The 24,353-nt window shown below is 42.9% G+C and overlaps 1 protein-coding gene across 1 annotated transcript; it reads left to right on the forward strand.

Annotated features, from left to right (window-relative positions):
• Nucleotides 1–675: 675 nt before the first annotated feature.
• On the forward strand, nt 676–17,626 carry CDX4 (caudal type homeobox 4; the record flags this gene model as incomplete). Its single annotated transcript, XM_083371844.1, has 3 exons — nt 676–1,099; nt 14,746–14,891; nt 17,360–17,626. Exons 1-3 carry the CDS (start codon nt 697–699, stop codon nt 17,624–17,626), a joined length of 816 nt encoding a protein of 271 aa, XP_083227970.1. The 5' UTR covers nt 676–696.
• Between the last annotated feature and the right edge of the window lie 6,727 nt (nt 17,627–24,353).

Below are 24,353 nucleotides of genomic sequence, written 5' to 3' on the forward strand. Positions count from 1 at the left end.
GTTTAAAAGCTCACCTACAATGATGACCAATGAGTTACAAACCACATTGGCTGGATTCCTACATACAATGCTAATCTTTGTGCTCCCTTTTCCTCCCATCGTTTACCGATAAACTATCATTATTATTGTGATTCATTGGTTTATCCCTTTAACGGATACTGGTTTGAATGTTCGCAAGCCACCCAGAATTGCCTCTAGATGAGATGGATGGCACACAAACCTAATAAATAATCCCAAATCAAAGAAATCACACTATGACTTAGCCTGTAGTTAGTTGTGCTTTGTTGTTTCCATGATTCCCAGAACAAACACACTGAATCCCTCCACGCCTGGCCCAGGGCCGGAAGACTCCATGAGAAATCAGCAAGCCAACTGTAAGGTGGGGTTGCAAGAGGACCAACCCTTCATTTGAATGCAAATGTTTGGGAGTAGCCAGTTATCTTTGAAATTAGGCAGAACCTCAATCCACGGCTAGCCCAGCACCAGGGACCCTATTGTCAAGGATGGGTAGTAAAGACACCTCCTGAATCCTTGGCAAAAGCAGTCTAGGTTTAGGCTTGAAAAAGAGAGAGAGGGACGTGTGTGAAACCAGCCTCCCCCTCCCCCCTCCCCAAGGAGCAGGATGCCTGGCCAAGAAGAAGAAGCCAGGGGATGAACTTCATCTATCTCAGTTATAGTTTGGAAAAAGAAGCCAGGATGTATCCGGGTTCTGTGCGATGCAACGGCAGCAGCCACCTACCAGCACAAAACTTTCCTTCTTCCACACCTTATGTAGATTACATAGGATACCATCATCCCCAAAGTATGGAGAATCGTGGACAAGCTTCAGGGACCTGGGGGACACCTTACGGGCTGCCCAGGGAGGATTGGGGTGCTTATGGCCCAGGAACCTCCAGCACCATGACCTCCACCCAGATCAACAGGTCTTCTCCTGGACAAGTCTCCTTCTCTTCTGCTGATTACAGTTCCCTGAATCCTGCTGGTTCTCTGACTTTACCTTCTCTGGACCCCATGAATTCCCAGGCAAATTCACCTCCCCTCAACCAGCGGCACAGCTCCTACGAATGGATGAGAAAAACAGCCCAATCCACTTCAACAGGTATGTTGGCAGCCTAAATCCTCCCCTCACCCACCCACCCACCCCCAAGAGTCTTTCCTCATGCTGGCCACTTTCTGAAACCAAAGGGACAGATTATCCCAAACCAAACCGGAATGCCGTTTCCTCATCTTCTGATCGGGCTTTGGAAACCTCAACTGTGATTTATTGTCCCAATAATCTGGTTCTCCCGGCAGATGAGCACATGATGTATTTATTTAAAAAAGGGCTTTTTTAAGGGGAAGGGTGATTAAGGAGAAACGGGTTGGAAGAGGAAGAAATTGATTTTTTTTGGGGGGGGGGAACACACCTTCAGCTCCTGATACAAGATAAGGGATAGAATTGCTGTGGCACCGAGTGGGATCTTTGGCTCCTGAAAAAGTCAGGATTTGGATGTCTTGATGATTAAGGTTGGGTTGGCTTGAGGCTAAACAATCCTTTTCCGGCAGCACCGGATAAATAAAGTGAGTTGCAGCTCACAAATAAGTCAGGGAAAAAGTGCTAGCAAACCTATTGTGGCACTCCTGCAGACCAACACTGTTTTCCTGCCATACGCAATGCACATTGCAATCTTCAGGGAAATCCTCTTGATTTCAAAGCTGGGGGGGGGTCCTCGGCGGTGCTCTCTGAGCTTGGTTGTTTCCTTGCAGATGTTTCATTACCCAAACTAGGTAGCCTTATTAGCAGGGATGATGTTACCTGGTTTGGATAACGAAAGGTCTGCCAGAAAACAAGCAAGCCCACGGAGCGTAGAGGACCCCTACGAATCCTCTCCTTTATTTCCAAGCTTCTTCCTCTAAATACAATACCTGTGAGTCTGCCTCAGCCCCCTGCCCTTGAAATCAACCCAGAATGGTGAACTTTACATCTCTTAAAATTTATTTGCATGACAGCAGAACCAAGCTGGCATTTTAAGGAGCAAGGCTTGCACGCATCGAAAGATTTCCTCGTCTCCAGAGGGACTTCTGCAGCAAGGATCCTACTCACCTGGGTTCGTTTTCAGGCTAACCGCCATTAACATTTCAAATGGATGCTCCGGATAAAAGGATCACTTGCATAGCAGGCTAAAGATGCCCCTCAGAATGCAGGAATCTTAAGGAGAAAAACACCTTTGATCTCCAGTATGCTAATCACAATGGATTTAACCAAGAGGGCAGGAGAAAGAAATTGCATATGATTTTATAAAATGCACCTCCGAGATTCTGGAAAATTGTCTCCCTTGATGCTAAAACTAGAGCAGGTATAAGACAATTAGTTAGAGCTGCACGAATGCTAATGTTAACATATAGAATAGATGTAGCTCGGGGCTGAGCTGTGGAGTCCTTGGGGCTGAGGTTTGTGATTTGCTTGCAAATATTTCACCAACCAACTAGTCAGATGCAAATAATGCCATATTAATATGTTAGTATATTTTAATAAGTTAACAATAGGTCTCCATAAGGCTATACCTGTCTTCATATCATGTAATATGCTAGATAAGATTTAGTCATGGTAGTAAAAAATGTATATATCCAGTTGAATTTGTTGTGTGGCCCCAGGCTGTTTGGTGAGTTCATGGTTCAAAGTAGGACGAGAACCACAACACTCTTGTGGTTGTTAAATAAGATTCAGCACAATGTGAGTTTTATAAATTCACAGATTTTGATCAAATACGCTAAATGTGACACTTCTTAAGATGCCTTGAGCTACTATATCCAGAATTCATATCCTCCCTCCCATTTGGAAACTTTGATTATAGTATTCTAGAGACATTTGAAGGAATTCGAGTGTGTGGGGGGGGAAAGGGTTAGCAAAGACTGTTGTGTTACCTGTGCCTTACTTGGTCTTGTCTCTCATCTCTAGTTTTTGATTTGTGTTAAAAAAAGGATTTGCAGAACTTCCAATGTAGTCACCTTGAGGTAGATGAAAGGTTTGGCAACTTTAAGATGTGTGGAGTTGTGGGGCTGGACAGTTCTGGAACTTCGGCTCCACACATCGTAACGTTGCCCAGTTTGAAAAACACTGTTGTAAAGCAATAAACTATGTCGGGATTATGAACAAAAACTGGCAATTTTCAAGGCAAATTAGTTTCTAACGAACCCTTATAAATAAATATTTAAACATTTTTCTTGAGAGCTGAATAAAAAAAGACTTAGAGAACTCTCTGTTTTTAACAGTGGCTCTCCAATTTCTCATATAAATCAAATAGGGTAAGATGGTGGGGTCTGCAGATAACAAGAAGTAAAACCCTGGTTTGAATTAAGTTACCCAAAGATGGCCTATAGAAATCCCTAATACATTTAGCCAATTGACAGTATCCTAGATACATGTGTGAATGGATGAATGGACAGACAGACAGACAGTCAGAGCAGCATCTAGTTCACAACTTGCCTGTATAATTGAATTCCCTTTCTTGACCTGGCCTTCTCTGGCCCTTTCAGACTGCAATCCCAGAATTCCCAGCTAGTATGGGTTTTATGGTTCTGAGAATTGCATCCAGAGGAGGCTACTGCAGAACCTCTGGATTCACACAATGCTCTAAAACAGGGCTACATAGCTTGTGTTTCACTATATTGGGGGAACTCAACCTTTCTGTTAGCATCTTGTTTGAATCATTTCCTTGAAGGTAAAGATGGTTTGTTTGGTGAAGAGTGAGGGCACTTGTGTTTAGCATGATGTGAATGCATCAAAAGGAGGGTTTTTGACAAACAGAATGTACCATTGTTATATTTCTAGAAAATGTAAGGCTATGACTCCTGTGGGTGGGTGGTGAAGCTGATGGGCCACATCTTTGAAAGGCTTTAGATGGGAGAAGGTCTAACCCAGGGGTAGGCAACCTCGGCTCTTTTATGACTCATGGACTTCAACTCCCAGAATTCCTGAGCCAGCTTGGCTGGCTCAGGAATTCTGGGAGTTGAAGTCCATGAGTCATAAAAGAGCCGAGGTTGCCTACCCCTGGTCTAACCAAATAAGAATTTATTTCCTTGTGCATCTGGAGGCCCAACTTTTGTGTTGCAGCAGACAGAGAAGAGCTTTGAATAAGAATGTTAACAAGCCCAGAGAGACAGTTGTTCCTCCTAGTCATCTCTGGAATACTGGAAAATGTCCTCAATACTGATCCAAATAAATACACATTGTGGTCCGGTTTCATCATATGAAATCCAAGGGGTTAGTAGTCATGCTTTTAGCCTCACAGCTAATTCTGGTGAAGCTCTTAGCATCTAACCTACCTGGACCAGAAGCCTTCCCTTCAAGCCCTGCCTTCAACCAGAGCAAGTGGGTTCATGACTAGAATATGTCTTACTCCTTTCTCTTACCAAGCCGAGCTCTGCCATCTTCAGCTGTGGATGTTATGCTTGTTAACCATTGTTCAAGCCCATTTACCTGTCTCCCTTCATGAATAGGTAGAATGTGCTTTCCAAAGACTTCCTGGTTGATGACCTATTGAGGGAATGAGATCCAAAGCTTAGGCCAGGGGTAGGCAACCTTGGGATGGCTCAGGAATTCTGGGAGTTGAAGTCCACAAGTCATAAAAGAGCCAAGGTTGCCTACCCCTGGCCTAGGCCGCTTTATGACTCGTGGACTTCAACTCCCAGAATTCCTGAGCCAACCATGCTGAGGGGAAAGGGAGAGGTTTCCAAGCTGAGCCATGGCTAGCTCAGGAATTCTGGGAGTTGAAGTCCACGAGTCATAAAAGAGCCAAGGTTGCCTACCCCTGGCCTAGGGACCTGGGCTGTCTTACATACTGAAGGTCCTCAACCCAGCTGCCAATAAATTGCTCTGACAATTCGTCCCAGTCTTAATATGCAGGAGAGCAAGACAAACATCTTAACACCATTTTATGAACCTCTGTCCTAGGCTAGACTGGGTTTGTTTTTCTAAACTGAAAAAAAAAGTGCTTTACAGAGAAGAAGGGCTGATTCCATATCTGGAATCCTTCCACTGCTCTTCTCTAAGCAGCTCACATCTTTTTGAAGAGAGGAAGAATGCACATTTTGGCCTAACTTTGACTGGATACATGCCTTCCATTAAGCAGGAATGTGGTTTGCTTGGATTGGGCTGTTTGTGTTGCTAAAAAGTTGTGGTCTGTTCAACAAACCGTGATAAAAATACAAAATTGTTTATGACAAGTCTCACGGTGACCTACAAGGAGGACATTCGTAAGGTATTGTTTTGATGATAATGTAGACTTTTCAAGGATGGTAAAACACCTTGGAAATACTGTTGTTTGGAGATGGACCATAAAGTTCCTTCTATAGTTGCTGTTGCATACATGGCAGATGGCCAAGCTTTGCTGAGACATTCAGTTGCTTCTGAAGGCTTATTTAGCACCCACCATGCCAGCTGCTCCACTGCGAGGACAGATGTTAGATTCAAAAGTTGCAGGCTGACTTCCACGGAGGTAGGCTACCGATTACCAAACACTCTTGACCTGCCCACAGACAGATTTTTCTTGGAGCAAAAAATATTTTGACAAGAGAAACAGTTAGGAAACAGACTGAAATGCCATTGCAAATATTAGCTTAGTAGTGTTTTTTTCCCTCTTCTTCCCTTTATCATTGTATTTTGTTATTGGTGCTCTCAGGGCCATTTGGGTGGGAACAGTGAGAACCAATTGTTCCAAACCACCCCCCACCAAAAAGGGAAGTCCCATCTAAGATACACTTCCATATTTAGAACAGAACAGAGTAGACTAGACTAGAATGGAATAGACTAGAATGGAATAGACTAGAATAGACTAGACTAGACTAGACTAGACTAGAATAGAATAGAATAGAATAGAATAGAATAGAATAGAATAGAATAGAATAGAATAGAATAGAATAGAATAGAATAGAATAGAATAGAATAGAATAGAATAGAATAGAATAAGGATTAGAATAAGGATTAGAATTAGAATTAGAATTAGAATTAGAATTAGAATTAGAATAGAACAGAATAATAAGAATAGAGTAGAGTAGAGTAGAATAGAATAGAATAGAATAGAATAGAATAGAATAGAATAGAATAGAATAGAATAGAATAGAATAGAATAGAATAGAATAGAATAGAATAGAATAGAGTTGGAAGGGACCTTGGAGGTCTTCTAGTCCAACCCCCTACTCGGCCAGGAAACCCCATGCCATTTCAGACAAATGGTTGTCCAATCTCTTCTTTAAAACTTCCAGTGTTAGAGCATTCACAACTTTTGGAGGCAGGTTGTTCCACTGATTAATTGTTCTCACTGTCAGGAAACTTCCCCTTAGTTCCAGGTTGCTTCTCTCCTTGGTCAGTTTCCATCCGTTGCTTCTTGTCCTGCCTTCAGGCGCTTTGGAGAATAGCTTGACACCCCCCTTTTCTTTGTGGCAACTCCCAATTTGAAACGATTAGATGGACAATGCTTGTCATGCAAGGTAGCCAAATAAATCAGTTACACATGAGTTCGTGAGTTTTTCTAGGCTGCTGACTATAATGGACCAGAAACAAAGGAGGAGGGGAGGAAGCAGCTGAGGGCAGGAAAAGAAGTAATGGATCCAACCTAGAACTAAGGAGAAATTTCCTAAGAGTGAGAACAATCAGTGGAATGGCTTTCCTCCAGAAGATCTGGGTGTTCCATCACTGGAAGTTTTTTAAGAAGAGATTGGACAGCTATTTGCCTGGAATGGCCTAGGCTAGGGTTTCCTGCTTGGGCAGGGGTTGGACTAGAGGACCTCCAAAGTCCCTTCCAACTCTGTTATTCTCAAGGAGGACAGGCACTGAGATAAGATGAAACCGTTGCTCATTCTTAACCTGACGTAAGCATAAGGTTAGAGTTAGATTGCATGTAGGTAAGCAAAGGACTTCAGCAATGAAGTCAAGCTTTTCTCCAAACCCTTTCTTTGCTCTCCCCCACCCTCAAATTCATTGGGGGAGTGATTTAAACCAAAACAACCACAAGGTCATGATGCCACCCCATCTTGTTCTGACTTGCCTTTGGATTGTTCCCAGTGACACCTGTTTTTCCCTTGGTTGTTGTTTTTTTCCTCAATAGATCCAGGTGCATCCAAAGCTGTAGAAAGGTGGTTAAAACTTTGCTGTGGTGTAACGTCTATGGAGATGAGATTCTCAAAGTCATTCAGGTCATAGTTATCCCAAAGGTGCTTTTTCAGGAGGCAACTGGACTTTCTTGTTTTTCTTTGAAGACGTTTTGCCTCTCCTTCAAGAAGCTTCTTCGGCTCTGACTGGATGGTGGGGAACGGAAGGATTTATACATTTGCAAGTGACCAGCTGGCTACAGCTCAGATATGATTCTATGATCCATTTGTATATTTTCATTTCAGTGGGAAATTCCATTCTATCTCCATAAAATAAGCCTGTGAGAGGGGCTCAGCTGAGAGGGACTGCCTCTACATCAGCCACTGAGAACCCACCCCTGAAGGTAGATCTGAACCCTGGTCCATCACCTGAACCATTATGCCACATTGGAGTATTAAACTAGATTTCTCTGAACCAGTGTCTTCCAGAGGTGTTGAACTACAACTCCCGGAAACCTTGGTCAGCGCTGCAGGCCTGTGAATTCTGAGCATTGTAGTCTAACTGTTAGCTGGGGAAGCCTAGGCGAGTCCTCTGAAATCTTGATTACACTGTCACTATATGCAAAGTTGTGCATTCACGGTTTTCAGAAGTTTCTCCCAGTGCAGATTAACTCTTCACAAAACAGGCTCCAGCGCATGAAGAACCTTTGAAGGCCTTAGGAGAGGAAGGTGGGTACCCAGTTTTTAGCAACAGCACAACTTCACAACTTAAAACCATGTTCTCTGGCCTGGTATCCTCACTTCAGTCCTCCAGCACAGATGGTGATTTGATTTCTGAAGTTCATCATAATTCACTCAAACTCTCTGAAACTGGCCAGGGGAACAATACCAAGCAGTAATTCCTTTGAGTAGGAACCTTTTCTCATGGGTGAGAGAAAAGAACAAGCCAGATACCTGCCTGATTTTACTTCAGCAGGAACCTTTTCCTGCCCAAGGATTAAGTCATAGCCTTTAAAAAGAGCTTCTAGATTTAGAATGTTTCATAGAATAGACATGATTAGACAGACATGATTTGTCTCTTCATTGACTTAGCTGTTGGTCTACAAGCCTTCAAGCCACCAAATCTAGATTCATACAACACACTAAGCCAAACCCAAACAAAACTCATGGTGTGTAATCCCAGTCATTTAAAATGAGAAGGTAGAGTAGAGTAGAATAGAGTAGAGTAGGAAAAAGCAGAGTAGGAGAGAGTAGAGTAGAGTAGGAGAGAGAAGAGAAGAGAAGAGAAGAGAGGAGAGGAGAGGAGAGGAGAGGAGAGGAGAGGAGAGGAGAGGAGAGGAGAGGAGAGGAGAAGAGAAGAGAAGAGAAGAGAAGAGAAGAGAAGAGAAGAGAAGAGAAGAGAAGAGAAGAGAAGAGAAGAGAAGAGAAGAGAAGAGAAGAGAACTTTATTGCAATCCATGATCAATCTAAATTCGAAATTGGCTATTTGTACCTTGGAGCTCATAATCTTAGCCAATAATGTATTTTATCAGACATAACCCTGGGATATTTTGCACTACATTATTCTACAGTTCTTCTATATCTGAACATTTGTGATTTTTTTTTAAATTTTTGCATTAATCATCTTATACATCTAGTAGGTAAAAAGTGGAATAACAAATGAGAAATGAACAGTACGTATACATTGTAAGAAAATCCACATTCAGATCTTATTCTAATGATTTTAGAATTCTCTCCAGAAGGATAAATTCCATGCAAAATTCAGTAATAAATAATAATAATAAGTTGGAAGGGACCTTGGAGGTCATCTAGTCCAACCCCCTGCTCAGGCAGGAAACCCTATACCATTTCAGACAAATGGCTATCCAGTCTCTTCTTAGAAACTTCCAGTGTTGGAGCATTCACCACTTCTGGAGGCAGGTTGTTCCACTGGTTAGTTGTTCTAACTGTCAGGAAGTTTCTCCTTAGTTCTAGATTGCTTCTCTCCTTGACTAGTTTCCATCCATTGCTTCTTGTCCTGCCTTCAGGTGCTTTGGAGAATAGCTTGACTCCCTCTTCTTTGGGGCAGCCCCTGAGATATTGGAACACTGCTATCATGTCATCCCTCACCCTTCTCTTCATTAAACTACACATACCCAATTCCAGCAACCGTTCCCTGTATGTTTTAGCCTCCAGTTCCCCAATCATCTTTGTAGCTCTTCTCTGTACTCTTTCTAGAGTTTCAACATCTTTTTTACATTGTGGTGACCAAAACTGGATGCAGTATTCCAGGTGTGGCCTTACCAAGGCATTGTAAAGTGGTATTAGTACGTCACGTGATCTTGATTCTATCCCTCTGTTAATGCAGCCTAGCACTGTGTTGGCTTTTTTGGCAGCTGCAGCACACGGCTGGCTCATATGTAAGTGATTGTCCACTAGGACTCCGAGATCTCTCTCACAGTTACTACTATTGAGCAAGGTACCGCATATACTATACCTGTGCGTTTGATTTTTCCTGCCTAAATGTAGAACCTTACTTTTTTTACAATTGAATTTCATTTTGTTAGATAGTGCCCAGTGTTCGAGTCTGTCCAGATCCCCCTGTATCTTAAGCCTATCTTCTGGAGTATTGGCTATTCCTGCCAGCTTGGTGTCGTCTGCAAATTTGATGAGTTCCCTATCTATCCCCTCATCCAAATCGTTGATGAAGATGTTGAAGAGCACTGGGCCCAGAACAGAGCCCTGGGGCACCCCACTACACACTTCCTTCCATGTAGATGCAGTTCCATTGAGGACCACACACTGAATGCAGCTGGTCAGCCAGCTACGAATCCATCTGGTGGTGATGCTATCTAACCCACATTTTTCTATCTTATCAAGTAGTAGGTTGTGATCTACTTTATCAAATGCCTTACTGAAGTCCAAGTAAATTATATCTACAGCATTCCTCTGGTCCACTAGTTTTGTCACTTGGTCAAAGAATGCAATAAGATTTGTCTGGCATGATCTGTTTTTGACAAACCCATGTTGGCTTTTAGTAATGATTTTGTTTGCCTCTAAATGTTCACTGATTCGTTGTTTGATTATCTTTTCCAGAATCTTCCCAGGTATTGAGGTCAGGCTGATAGGTCTGTAGTTTCCTGGATCTATTTTTTTCCCTTTTTTGAAGATGGGAACTACATCAGCTCTCTTCCAGTCCTCTGGTAGTTCCCCAGTGCTCCAGGATCTTTGAAAAATATAGTTCAGTGGTTCTGAGATCACGTCTGCCAGTTCCTTGAGAACTTTGGGGTGTAATCCATCTGGTCCTGGTGATTTGAACGCGTCTAGGCTGGACAGGTGCTCACTTACCATTTTCTTACCTATCTTAACTTGCTTTTCTGTTCTGTTTTTTATGGCACTGGTTTTGGTAGGTTGGACTGTTTTTTCCCTTTGTGTAAAGACAGATGCAAAAAACGAGTTAAATAGTTCTGCTTTCTCCCTGTTGCTTGTCACAGTAGTGTCCTACCTGATAGGATTATTGTCAGAGCTTGAGATAATTTTCTAAAACAACATGAACACACCAAAACACCAGACACTTTTTGATTGCCAGGCAGTCCTGGCCAACACCCAGTTTAAAAAAAATCATGAATGAAATTTTACAGAATACTAAGATTCTATGAATATCTTACCAAGCATTTAAGTGAAAATTAGAATGGGGGGGAAATACCCAACTAATTTAATTTTGATTTGGCTTATTATTATTTCTTTCCTGACAGCAACAGTTCAGAGAGATGTTTTGGGTTGACGTGCTTAAAAGTTACCAAATATGTTTTCACGGATGAGGGTGGAGATCTCCACCTAGATCTGGCCCAGTGTCTTCAGTACTACATCAAACCAGTGGTGCGATCCAGCCAGTTTGCAGAACTGGTTGCTATTTTTTTGTTGCCCAGGACTACTGGAATCAGCATCCACACAGAGAAGCAAGCGGTTGTTCACATATTTGAATCCCACCACTGCACCAAATTCTCTTTCCAGTTGCTCTTAGCAGCAGATAGACAACCAGTTCAACAGTCAAGATGTTTTCACTTGGCAGCTGTTAGATGAGACAATAGTAACTTCCATGGAGTTTTAACTCTTTTAACACAAAGACATCAAACAGGGAATTCATTCTGTACTGCTTCTATGGATTGGAATGGAGTTGGTGCCCCTTGTGTGTGCTACAACTCAGGAATAAGAGATAAAGCAACCATTTTATTATTTAATTTAACATTACAAATGCATACAATGTGGAAAGAAGTGGCAGAAATAAAATAATGTTGCCCTATCAGGGTAGAGACTCATCAAAAGTGTTGAGAAATGTGAACTGAGAGAAGGATTATGAAGGTCTAGCCATGAAACAAAACGTTGAATCCCATATACGTAAGCTGTCTTTCGGGGAAAATAAACATTAACGATGCAAAGCCTAAACCACATTTGGAGTCGCAGGTTAAAAGAAAGCTTGGCTAAATTTCCAATATTGCTGTCGGAATCATTTTATCAACATTGACTATGAGATGGATGGAAGATGCCCAAACAGCCCTCTTAAAGCTTGTACCTTCTGTGGGAATTGATAAAGGAGAATATTTGTAGCTCAGGGCTGAAATGAGGAATCCTTGGTGCTCTCCGAGTTTGGTTGGGTTTGTTGTTGTTTTTTTTTTTTTTTGCAGATGTTTCATTGCCCAACCTAGCTAATATCATCCATGCATAGGTGATGTTCCCTAGTTTGGGTAATGAAATGCCTGCAAGAAAACAACCAAGCTAAGACAGCATCATGGACCCTTCAGAAAAAGTATGCTCAGCTCTTTTCAAAATCTTGTCTGGGGCAGCTTAGCCTTCCCCAGCCTAGCAGATGTCAGAGCCACAATACCCCTCATCCTCGGTTGCCTTCAAGACCTTGTCCCATTTGGCTTCCTCTTTCCACTTGGGGTTCTTCTCCAGAGAAGCTTCTCCCTCATCTTAGTGGAGCCCACCTAGAAGACGCCAGGCTGGTGAAGGCTCTCCTCAACCCTTTGAAGCTCCTTCTCGCCTGGATGGAACTGGAAAGGGATGGAATTTCCAAACGGGGAGGCAGAGCTCAGCTGACTTTGGGGTCCCACTGAATTCACAGACGTGGACAAATTCACAAAGTCCTGTGACCAGGAAGATGCCGGTCCTGGTGTAAATAAAACAGGAGCTAGGCTCAAGCAGAGAAGACAGGGAAAACCAGGGGCAATCTGAATGTTAATGTATTTTCTTTATAAACTAGTTGTGTGAGGTTCAGGAACCTCTCATCCTGCTCTGCCTTGTCCCTTGATTCCATTGTCTTCAGACCAGGGGCTGATTTGCCATATCAAGCAACAAACCTTCTTTTGACACTTTTTCTTTGGGGGGGGAGGGAATGGGGGGCTTTGATATGCATCCTGGTTTCTGCTCCTTTTCTGTAGCAGTTATATTGCCGGAAAGACTGGTGGTTTTCACAGCAAATAAAGAGGCCCTTTTATTGTGTTCAGAAAAAATGCTCTGAATTTTATGGCCAAGGGGAAATCTGCTCCACCAACCTCCCACTCTGAAGAGCAAGGCGGAGCCTCAGACCGCCAGAATAACTGGAGCATCCTTAAAGCAGGTCTCGGTTTTAAAACACCTGGCAAGTTGTTTTGTTCGAGAGTCAACAACCTGATTCTCACTGATTACAAAAGACCCCTTTAAATGGGTCTTCCAACCATTCCTTTAACAAATTCCCATTACACATTCCAGTCCAGGGCACACACACCCCCTCCCCTTCCCTACTTACTTCTCACAACTCACTAAAAAAAATATTCTTTTTAGCCTTCATATATTCTCATATTCTACTTCCCAGCCTCTGTTCCAATGCCTGTTTTTCATTCTTCTGTTTTTAAAACGAAGAACTTTTAAGAGGTTTTGTGGTTGTTGTTGTTGTTTCCCTTTCTGGTGCTTTGTGCATGTTATTTGTGTAATGTTGTTGTGATATACATGGTATCAACCAGATGCCTATGTCTGTAGAGTACCAAGCAGAAGAAGGCTATTTCAGCGGCAGATCATTTGTGCTGCTTTGTGAAAATTACTGAAACCAAAATTACGTTCTCAAGATGTTATCGGTTTGGTCATTTTCCCCAAAGGTAAACAGTCAAAGCCTATTTTCTCTTTCTAAAAGATATCTGTAATTCTGACGTATGAACAAAATGGAATTCCTATAAATACAATCGTTCATAGTAAGGCTCGCATCTATTGTTACTTTCAAAAGGTAGGACGTTTAAGCAAAAGATCCCAACTCATGACTTATCTTCCCTCTACTTATATTTATCTTTGGGTTTCTGGTTGCCTAGATCACTCTCCTAATGTACAGCTGCCTATTGTACCCTCTTATTGTCAAGAAAAATACGTTGTATTTCTATTTCCATCAAGTCATCAGAAACAAGTTCAACGTGATAGCAACTTGGCCTTCTATTAAAAAAAAAAGAAGAGGAAATCCTCTCTAAGCAAACTAAGGGAAATCGGGGGACATAAGCATCAGTCCTACAAAAATTCAGTGTGCTGGTAAATTCAGGGAGTGCCCAACAGGTTCTGGCCAGTTAAGCTTTTGTGGGGTTTTTTGCCTTGTTTTGGGGTGGACCTTTCAGTATTCTGGACTGTCTCCATCATTCTCGTAAACCAAAAGGCTTGGAGACGTGACCTAATACCTCTGAAGATGATCAGCCTGAGAAAGACTTCCATTGCCCTTCAGGTTTAGTGAAAAATGACATGTTTACAGGCCAGGAACAAATTCATGCATGGCTAATATTTCCAGCACAAAATGTCTGCCCATCTAAATTCCGATGGCCTTGTAATGGTTACTGTTGGCCACAATCTACTTCTTTCTTGCCTGTCTGTAGAAACCTACCACAATCAGTATTGGCAGATGAACTAGCAAATGTTTTTGCAAGCTTTTAACGGTTTTGGAAGTTATGGGTAAGGGTGCTTGCAGAGCAAAACCAAAATATGCTTGAATATGCTTCCCTATCCCTGACCCAGCCAGTATGGTTATATGCACACTTTGGAAATGATTGAAAAGAACTCTGATTTTCATGCACTTGTGGCCTCTCTCTCTGCCATTTCTTATGGCAACCTGACTTTTGCCAGGAATCCTTCAGGGGTGAGAGATCAGCAACCTCTGTTTTGAGAAACCAATGCATTCCATGAATGTCACTTTTAAAGCCGCAGCTTGTTTTTATAAGCTTGCATAGAAGCCCTAAAACAAAGGAGCTGCTTTAATGAGTAGCAGTGAGATGCTGGGTTCATACGAAGTCTAAAGGACTGCTTCCAAATCATTTTTGAAGCATAAGAATTAGACCAGAGGTGCTTTGCAAATAGTATTATTTATATTGGAATTGGAATATTCTTTACTGGCCAAGTGTGATTGAACACACAAGGAAATTGTCTCCGGTGCATAAACCCTCACTGTACACACAGTACACTGACATACAGTACATTTATTCTTCATAGTAATATAAAGAATGAATAGTAATTTTTCATATATGGTATTATTTATAATTCTGCTTGGAAAACAGGCTTAGCAAAAGTAGGCGTGCTAGTATTTTTCAGCATACGTGTGTCTTCGTTATTTGGTTTAGCCAAAGCCTGGATTAGACACGTTCATGATTTCAGGAGCAAATGCAAACTTTTCTTCCTTTCTGTTTTCAACAGGTAAAACAAGAACAAGAGAGAAGTACCGGGTGGTGTACACAGATCATCAGAGGTTAGAACTAGAGAAGGAGTTTCACTACAACAGATATATCACCATCCGAAGGAAGTCTGAACTCGCTGCAAATCTGAGGCTTTCGGAGAGACAGGTAGAGCATCTGCCCACCTGCGTATGTGTCAGGGCTTCCGTCCAATTCAGAGCAGAGGACCACTTGGGTGGGTGGGGAAAACATGGAGCGAACATCCCCTGAGGTCCTTGGCGCTCTCTCTGAGCTTGGCAATTTTCTTGCAGATGTGTCTGCTAGCACTAATGATGTCACCTAGCTGGCTCATGAAAAGCAACAAAGCAACAAGCTCAGAGACCACCAGGGTTAGCCTTGAGCTACAAAAGGGACGCGGTGGCTCAGTGGGTTAGGACGCTGAGCTTGTCGATCAGAAGGTCGGCAGTTTGGCAGGTCGAATCCTGAGGACCGCATAACAGAGTGAGCACCTGTTACTCGTCCCAGCTTCTGCCAACCTAGCAGTTCGAAAGCACGTAAAAAATGCAAGTACAAAAATAGGGACCACTCCGGTGGGAAGGTAACAGCGTTCCGTGCACCTTGGGCGTCTAGTCATGCTGGCCACATGACCACGGAGACGTCCTCGGACAAGCGCTGGCTCTTCGGCTTTGAAACGGAGATGAGCACCGGCCCCTAGAGTCGGAAATGACTAGCACACATGTGCGGGGGAACCTTTACCTTTTACAAAAATTCTCTTTATTAGGGCCATTGCACATTCAAGGCAATCTGGGCTTTTCCTAGAATGGCTACGAGCAGCATATTTCCCCCATGCTTGTCAGATTTTTGGTCGCTCAGATTTTGAAAAGCTCCTTCCAACAAGGGGGCAGCCAGATTCATTTAACAACCATGCCACTAACGTGATACTTGCAATGATTCACTTAACAACTGTGGCAAGAAAGGTCATAAAATGGGGCAAAACTCACTTGACAAATGTCTCACTTAGTGACAGAAATGTTGGGCTTGAGTGTGGTCTTAAGTTGAGGATTACCTGTATTTCTCTACAGGGACACAGTATTGGTCTTGACTTCCTTCCTAGGAGCTAGTTTCACTAAGGGGTGTTGGGTCAAGAATAAATCACAGAATTGGAAGGGACCTGGGAGGTCTTTTAATTCAGCCCCTTGCTCAAGCAGGAGACCCTATACTATTTCAGACAAATGGCTGTCCAGTCTCTTCTTAAAAGCCTCCAGTGATGGAGCACCCACAACTTCTGAAGGCAAGGTGCTCCACTGGTTGATTGTTTTCACTGTCAGGAAATTTCTCCTTAGTTCTTTTTTTTTATTGAAAAGTTTTAACATAAAATTTTTCCTTTAAAAATCCCCCCTCCCCCTCCCTTCTCCCTCCCCCCCACCTCTCCCCCTCCCCCCTCCCCCCCCCGACTTCCCAGAGCTAAATACAAGGTATATATTAAAAAAACCAATCACAAACAACCATATACTAACAACCATAAACTCTAAAATCCATCACTCTCTAGCTTATATAGGATAAAACAAACCTTAGTGATATTAAATATATATAGAAAAACTAAAATAGAAAAAGAAAAGAAAGAAGACTTATTCAAATGCTACGTAAAACTTCTTAACCCTATACTTGTTCTGGATAAACTCAATCCATTTTCTCCATTCCATAATATAGCGTTCTTGCGAGTGATCTTTCAAATAGGCCGAAATCTTCGCCATCTCAGCCAGGTCGGAAACCTTTAAAGTCCACTCTTCTATGGTCGGCAGTTCCTCTTTTTTCCAGTACTGACCTATCAAAAGTCTTGCTGCCGTAATTAAATTCAACATCAACTTAGTGTCCACAACTGTAGCATCTGTAATTATTCCCAACAAAAAAAGTTGCGGACAAAACTTTATCCTCTGTTTAAAAATCTTCTGCATGTTCCACCAGAATTTCTCCTTAGTTCTAAGTTGCTTCTCTCCTTGATAACTTTCCATCCATTGTACCATGCCTTCCCTTTTGGTGCTTTGGGAAATATGTATCATGTCAGCCCTGGTCCTTCTTTTCATTAGACTAGACCGGGGTAGGCAACCTCAGCTCGTTTATGACTCGTGGACTTCAACTCCCAGAATTCCTGAGCCAGCTGAGGGGAAAGGGAGAGGTTTCCAAGCTGAGCCATGCTGGCTCAGGAATTCTGGAAGGTGAAGTCCACAAGTCATGAGGGGGCCATAGTTCCCCCATGCTGACTCAGGAATTCTGGGAGTTGAAGTCCACGAGTCATAAAAGAGCCAAGGTTGCCTACCCCTGGACTAGACATACCCAATTCCTGCAACTGTCCTTCATATGTTTTAGCCTCCAGCCCCCTAATCATCTTTGTTGCTCTTCTCTGCACTCTTTCCAGAGTCTCAGCATCTTTTTTTTATATTGTGGTGACCAAAACTGGATGCTGTATTCCAAGTGGGGCCTTACCAAGGCTTTATAAAGCGGTACTAACACTTTATTGATCTTGATTCTCTCTGTGTGTGTTAATGCAGCCTAGGATTGCTTAAGACTTTCCGCATCTCCCAATGTAAAGTAACGGGAACTCTTTTTTTTTTCCCTCCTCTGTTTTGCTCTTGCAGGTGAAAATCTGGTTCCAAAATCGCAGAGCCAAAGAAAGGAAACTAATGAAGAAAAAAATGGCCAGTTTTGATGGGGGCAGCCTGGCCTCCATCCAGAGTGACTCTGGTTCCTTGAGCCCTATTCCAGTTCATGACCCACAGACTCACTCAGAAATGGCGGGCACTTTGTTTCCACCGCCAGCCCCTCCTCCTCCTCCTCCTCTTCCTCTATCCATGAATGGCCTTCAGCACAACGGAACAATTACACGAGTTGTGGTCTCTCAGTGAGGACTTTCTGCCAAGTCAAGAACACAACAACACAAGGGCCTTTGCAAGTGGAGCCAACAGAGCTGTTGGCACTACAACTTCCACACCTGGCTTCCCCACGGCCATTTGCCAAAGACAGGACTTTCCACCAAAGCTTGGTGACCACATAGCCATTTTGGACAAGAGGTCCTGTGATATCCGGGGAGGGAAGGGTAAACCACGAGCTCTGGGTTGCAAAGTTGTGCTCTGGGTGGAGGCAGTGGGAATGGCTGGAGCAGAACACCTATCCTGCTTCTGTACTGGTGGTCCTGCACTTTGTTTGACTGGAGACTGGGAGATTTCACATGCCGCCACTTCATCCTCTCCTTTTGTATTTTTCCTGGGTCACAGGGTGAACACACCACGTCAAAAGAAATACCACACTAGCATAACGTAGTGTCAGGGTTAGGCCTACTACAACTCCTGTTTTGCAGAAGAAGAGAGAGAGTGCTGGAATCTGATGTGGAAGAAAGCACAACCTGCTGTGAATCATAGCTTTTCTATTCTTTAAAATATATATTTTATTCTTTAAAATAGATATACCCTAAGTTTCTAGTCTTTAACACAAAGAAATATGTTGGGAGGGAATGACGTCTGTTTGAAAAGGAAATCATCTAGGGATTGAGAAGATGGAGGTGAGGCTCTGGAATTCTTTAGAGCAGGGGTCCTCAACCTTGGCAACTTTAAGACTTGTGGATTTCAACTCTCAGAATTCCTTAGTCAGCTTTGCTGGCTGAGGAATTCTGGGAGTTGAAGTCCACAAGTCTTAAAGTTGCCAAGGTTGAGGACCCCTGCTTTAGAGGTCCTTGCTTTCACCACCAGTGATATAAACTATAAAAGTTAAGTACATGACGCAAATGGGCCCAATTTGCACTATTTTTTTTAATCAATCATAATATTCCATTTGTTTTGGTGTGGGGCCGGCTCATCTGAATGCTGAATTTCAATGCACAAAAATACACAGATATCTGATGCCATTAAACAAGTTTGCTGATCAACCAGAGTTATTATTTTATGGCTTATTGAAAATCACATTGTTAAATTGAAATTCCTAACCCAGAATGCTTTCCCCCAGAGGTCTTCAGAGACGGATTCCTGTCTAACTATAAAAGTAGTACACTTTTCAAACATTGCCCAATTTTTAACAGCAAGTGGGCCAGCGAGTTTCAAGACCATCCCAAGTGTTAAGACAAATCTTCTGGAGAAGACCACAAATGTTTGACAGGTTGGTGAGCAATTTTTGCTCTATGTCTGGAGTACAAAGTACTGTCACAGAAAGTAGAGAGTTTAAGAGTATGTGAGAAATCTCTCCCAAACTTTTTATTTTAAAAGAGACACCATTACCCCAACTCTTCCTGCGAGTTTTCCAAAGACACCCAAATTCATGCCAAGTATCTTTCAGGAAAATTGGGTAAATGTCAGGACTACCATTCTTATTTTGTTTGAAGTCAGGAGCAGCTTCCTGATTAGTAATTATTGGCCCATGCAATGAAAGATTGTGCCTTGTTTGTGTAGGACACAAACAAGACTTCCAACTTTTCTAGTTGGACTTCAGATCTAGTTCAAAATTGCATTTGGAAGTTCAGGAGTGTGGATTTTGTACTAATGCTAGAGAATTCTGTGACCCATTGGGTCATCCTTTGGGAGAAAGGCCATGAGGTCTGATGTGATCAGAATGAAAATTAAATTTTAGGTTGGCCATATTCTTTTACCCCAATGCTGAATGGCCTGTGGTTATCTAGGAACAGCATACCTCATAAGCAAAAAAATAATTGTAGTGGTACTGAACGTCAATAATAGATCAGTATTTACTTACCTAAACAGATGAACAGAAAGACATGGCTGGGCAAAAAAGCAGTAGCAGCTGGAATGACTTCTGATTTTCTACTGGCTTCCCCAGTAACTTACTAGTCATGCACATGACCTTTGCTATACCTTTGCAAATGAAACTGAAAATTTTAATTCCCCAGGAGTAGTTAAGCCAGATTTTTTAAAATTATTCTTTAAGTTAGCAGGTTTTACATACCTTGATTCAAAAACTGTTGCTTTGTAATGCATCATTTGGGCTAACGAGGGTACAAACAGATAAACACAATGAGACTTTTAGTAGTGTATAAGTGGTCTTTAGGGACGCGATGGCTCAGTGGGTTAGGACGCTAAGCTTGTTGATCAGAAGATCAGCAGTTGGGCGGGTCGAATCCTGAGTGCCGCGTAACAGAGTGAGCGCCAGCTTCTGCCAACCTAGCAGTTCAAAAGCACGTAAAAATGCAAGTAGAAAACTAGGGACCACTACGGTGGGAAGATAACCGCATCCAGTCATGCCAGCCACATGACCACGGAGACTCCTCAGACAAGCGCTGGCTCTTCAGCTTTGAAATGGAGATGAGCACCAGCCCCTAGAGTTGGAAACGACTAGCACGCATGTGCGGGGGGAACCTTTACCTTAAGTGGTCTTTGAAAATATCCATTTTGTGATTCCAAGTTGCTAATGTTCTTTGGACGTACTTCTCTTATCACCAACTCTTCCAAACATAATTGCTTTCTCCAGTGAATTCCCCTGCGTGACATGGCCGAAGAAAGTGAGATGCAGCTCTTAGTACTGTTCTAGTCTTCTTGTGGAGTCATCTGATCAGTCTCTTCTTAAAAACCTCCAGTGATGGAGCACCCACAACTTCTGAAGGCAAGCCGCTCCACTAGTTAATTATCCTCACTGTCAAAAAATTAGTTGTAGGCGTGATCTCTTTTTAATGATCTTCCATCCATTGTTTCTTGTCCTGCCTTTGTGTGCTTTGGAGAATAAGTTCACCCCTCTTCTTTGTGGCAACGCCTCAAATATTGGAACACTGCTATCATGTCCCCCCGAGTCTTTCTCTTCCTTAGACTTGACATACCCAATTCCTGCAACTGTTCTTCCTAAAGGGGTGAAACTTCTTGATCTCTCTCTTTCCAATTCAACAGGTGGAAAAACTATACAGCGTGGTTTTGTGTGCTGCCTGCATCCCGCGGATGGGTCTTTCCTTGTTTGTGTGGACCGGTTGCTGGCATGCTGTGGCCCAGTACTGGTCCACAAACCAGGGGTTGGGGACCCTTGATCTAGAGCAGCAACTCCTAACCTTTTCTATACCCCGCACCCCTAGAAGGCTTCTGATATATTCTCGCACCCCTTACAAAAGTTCAAAATAACGGCAGTGAACTATGCACATACACTATAATTTTGAAGTGTCAAGTTTTTCCATCCCCCTGGTATATCGTCTTGCACCCCCAATGGGAACCCCAGACCTAGAATGTACATTATGGAATGAGTTGCTCTAGGGATGAGATGGCCACATCTTTAGGTGGTTTTCTAAGAGACTGGTGGAGAAGACATGTAAAACATGTACTTTTCCATAATTCTTAAGACTTAATTCTTGCATAAGCTGTTGTGAAGAAAGATTCTTCTACCATGCTCAGAAACCAGGGCTCATCCAAATTTGGCGAATCTGTGCTCTTCAAATATTTCTTTTTCCATGCCTCTCTGCCAATGATTTCAAAGGCTCATTTCTTCGGCTTCATTTTATCCTGGAAGTTGCAGAGAGAGAGAAATAAACAAATAAAGAAGGGAGGGGGCAGGAGTGAGGGAAGACAAGGATGGGAGGGAAGAAGAGAGGGAGAGAGAAAGGAAGGATAACAAAGGGAAAAGAGAAAAGGAAAAAGAAAAAGAAAGGATGACCGAGAAAAAAAAGAAAGAAAAGAAAGAGGAAGAGGAAGAAAGAAAAGAAAGAAAGATAAGGAAGGGGAAAGAGAAAACAAGGCATGAATAAATTAGAACAAAACAGAACCATTCAATTCCGTCAGATGCTGGTCTAGGGCAGGGATAGGCAACCTTGGCTCTTTTACAACTCGTGGACTTCAACTCCCAGAATTCCTGAGTCAGCATGGGGGAACTATGGCCCCTTCATGACTCATGGACTTCAACTCCCAGAATTCCTCAGCCAGCATGGCTCAGCTTGGAAACCTCTCCCTTTTCCCTCAGCATAGCTGGCTCAGGAATTCTGGGAGTTGAAGTCCACAAGTCATCAAAGAGCCAAGGTTCCCTACCCCTGGTCTAGGGTCTCCTGCTTGAGAAGAGGGTTGGACTAGAAGACCTCCAAGGTCTCTTCCCACTTTGCTGGCTGAAGAATTCTGGGTGTTGAAGTCCACAAGTCTTAAAAGTTGCCCAGGTTGAGGACCCTTGACTTAGAGAACCTGAGGAAGAAACAGACGCCAAGGCCTGATATGTGACTCTTCTGATTTTCCATTATCTTCATCTTATCCCAACCTTACAAATGTGAGCTTGGAAATCTTATGCAGTGCATACGTTACCTTAAACAAAATGCCTTATCTAGGCTCTTTCTGTGACTCCTCCTCAAATCTGCCGTTCCAGCTGCTGGCCAGAGGATGCCAATCTCTTCAAGATGAATCACAAATCTGAGATGGCTGCTGAAATAGATCTGAAGAAAATGGAGATCAAGGGCCAGAGAGCTTTATCTCTTGTTTCACAGATAAAACAACAAAGCTGAAGAGATAGAGGTATGCTATCTGAAGAGGGTTCTAACAGAGGTTGTGGAGAGAGCCAGCAAGAGACCAGGATGGAAATCCAATCACGGATAGGCTGGCTTGGGGCTGGTCTAATGGAACCTCTGGCGGACAAGAAATCCTCCTAGGCACAGGTTCTCATTTGAACCTCCTCTGCTCTGAGTTAGTTAAATTATTATCTTACTATCAAGACAATAAAAAGGAAACTCTTCTCCCCATTTCTGTATGTTACATAATTAATAAACAGAAGAATCCTTGCATCACAAACTCAGAAACATCCTTCAAGGCTGTCAGTCTGCTCAGTAAAGGAATCCAAATTAACCACAACACTTGAGGGTTCAACTCCAGCATCTGACGGAAGTGAATGGTTGTGTTTGGTTCTAATTTATTCATGCCTTGTTTTCTCTTTCCCCTTCCTTTTCTTTCTTTCTTTCTTTCTTTCTTTCTTTCTTTTCTTTCTTTCTTTCTTTCTTTTTTTTCTCGGTCTTCCTTTCTTTTTCTCTTTCCTTCTTTCCTCTTTCCCCTTTGTTTTCCTTCCTTACTCCCTCCCTCTCTTCTTCCCTCCCATCCTTTTCTTCCCTCACTCCTGCCCCCTCCCTTCTTCATTTATTTCTCTCTTTCTTTTCTCTCTCTTTCTTACTCTTTCCTTCTTTTCTATTTTCCCTTTCTGTTTTCCTTCCTTCCTTTCTCCCTCCCTTCTTCCCTCCCATCCTTCTTTTCTTCACTCCCTCCTTTCTTTCTTTCTTTCTTTCTTTCTTTCTTTCTTTCTTTCTTTCTTTCTTTCTTTCTTTCTTTCTTCAGCATTGTTCTGAATTGAATTGTTCTGTTTGGTTCTAATTTATTCATGCCTTGTTTTCTCTTTCCTTATCCTTTTCTTTCTTTCTTTCTCTCCTCCCTCCTTCCCTCCCTCCTTCCCTCCTTTCTTTCTTTCTTTCTTTCTTTCTTTCTTTCTTTCTTTCTTTCTTCAGCATTGTTCTGAATTGAATTGTTCTGTTTGGTTCTAATTTATTCATGCCTTGTTTTCTCTTTCTCTTTCCTTATCCTTTTCTTTCTTTCTTTCTCTCCTCCCTCCCTCCCTCCCTTCCTCTGGGCTCCAACAGTTTAGCAAATGAAGGCAGTGAATAGACACGGAGGAAGCTCTCCGTTGAAACTTTCCTCTGCAGCGGCACCGTTTCCTTTGTGAGAAACTATTTTAAAAGGAGGGGGAGGCGAGAGTCCAGAGCCATCTTCCTTTCCCCAAACCCCAAGTCCTAAGTGGCCACTCTTGGGAAGTTCCCTCCCCTCAGCATCCAGGGTCCTGTTGAACCTGTTGTCTTTCAGTGAAGCAGAATAGGCACCTGCCTCTTGGGGAAGGGCAGAAGCCAGCCTACCTGTTGGCTTTCTGCAAATGGACCTTAATTGGGGCATTTTGCAGCTGCGTTTTCTCAGGGAGCTGAGAGAAGCTTCATCAGCAGGGATCCCCAGTCTCCGCTCCTCGCTGATCCTTGACTTTCTCTTGAGGTCCCCCAGAAAGGCCAAGGGTGAAGAGAAAACCAAGTCAGCTGTTCTCCTTTCCACACTTTGCAGAAAGGGGCAGAGGGCAATGCAAGAGGATCACACCCTTGGCCCAGGCACAAGCAATGCAATGGAGGGAGGATGGGGCTTCTTCCTTCTGCTAGCAAGGAATAAACAGTATTCAAACAAACAATAAGGCCAAAACCTTTGTCCTCTCTTCTAGTCTCTTAGCCCTTAAATGCTGGGACAATGTTCTCTATTCCATCATGGTTTGACCTAAGTCCTAAGGCAAGATGCCACCTCAGCAAATTTGGGATCATGGTTTTTAGAGCTGTCCACCTCCTTAGCATTAAGGAACAATCCTTCCCACTGGCTGGGGGGGGTCTCCAAACTTGCCAACTTTAAGACCTGTGGACTTCAACGTGGCTGGCTGGGGGATTCTGGGCTTTGAAGTCTACAAGTCTTAAAGTTGCCAAGTTTGGAGACTTCTGCACTAGCTAACGTGGTCCAGGCCACCAGGAGATTGACCGTCCAGTAAAACACATACATACATACACACATACACACACACACACACACACAATGGCCTTTGGGCTAAGCTGATCTCCAGGCACCTTACCTTGAGACAAGTTCATCAAGGTACTTTTCTGGGGAATAATAT

The sequence above is a fragment of the Vipera ursinii genome (genome assembly GCF_947247035.1).
Source record: "Vipera ursinii genome assembly, chromosome: 12".
In the NCBI taxonomy this organism is placed as follows: Eukaryota; Metazoa; Chordata; class Lepidosauria; order Squamata; family Viperidae; genus Vipera; species Vipera ursinii.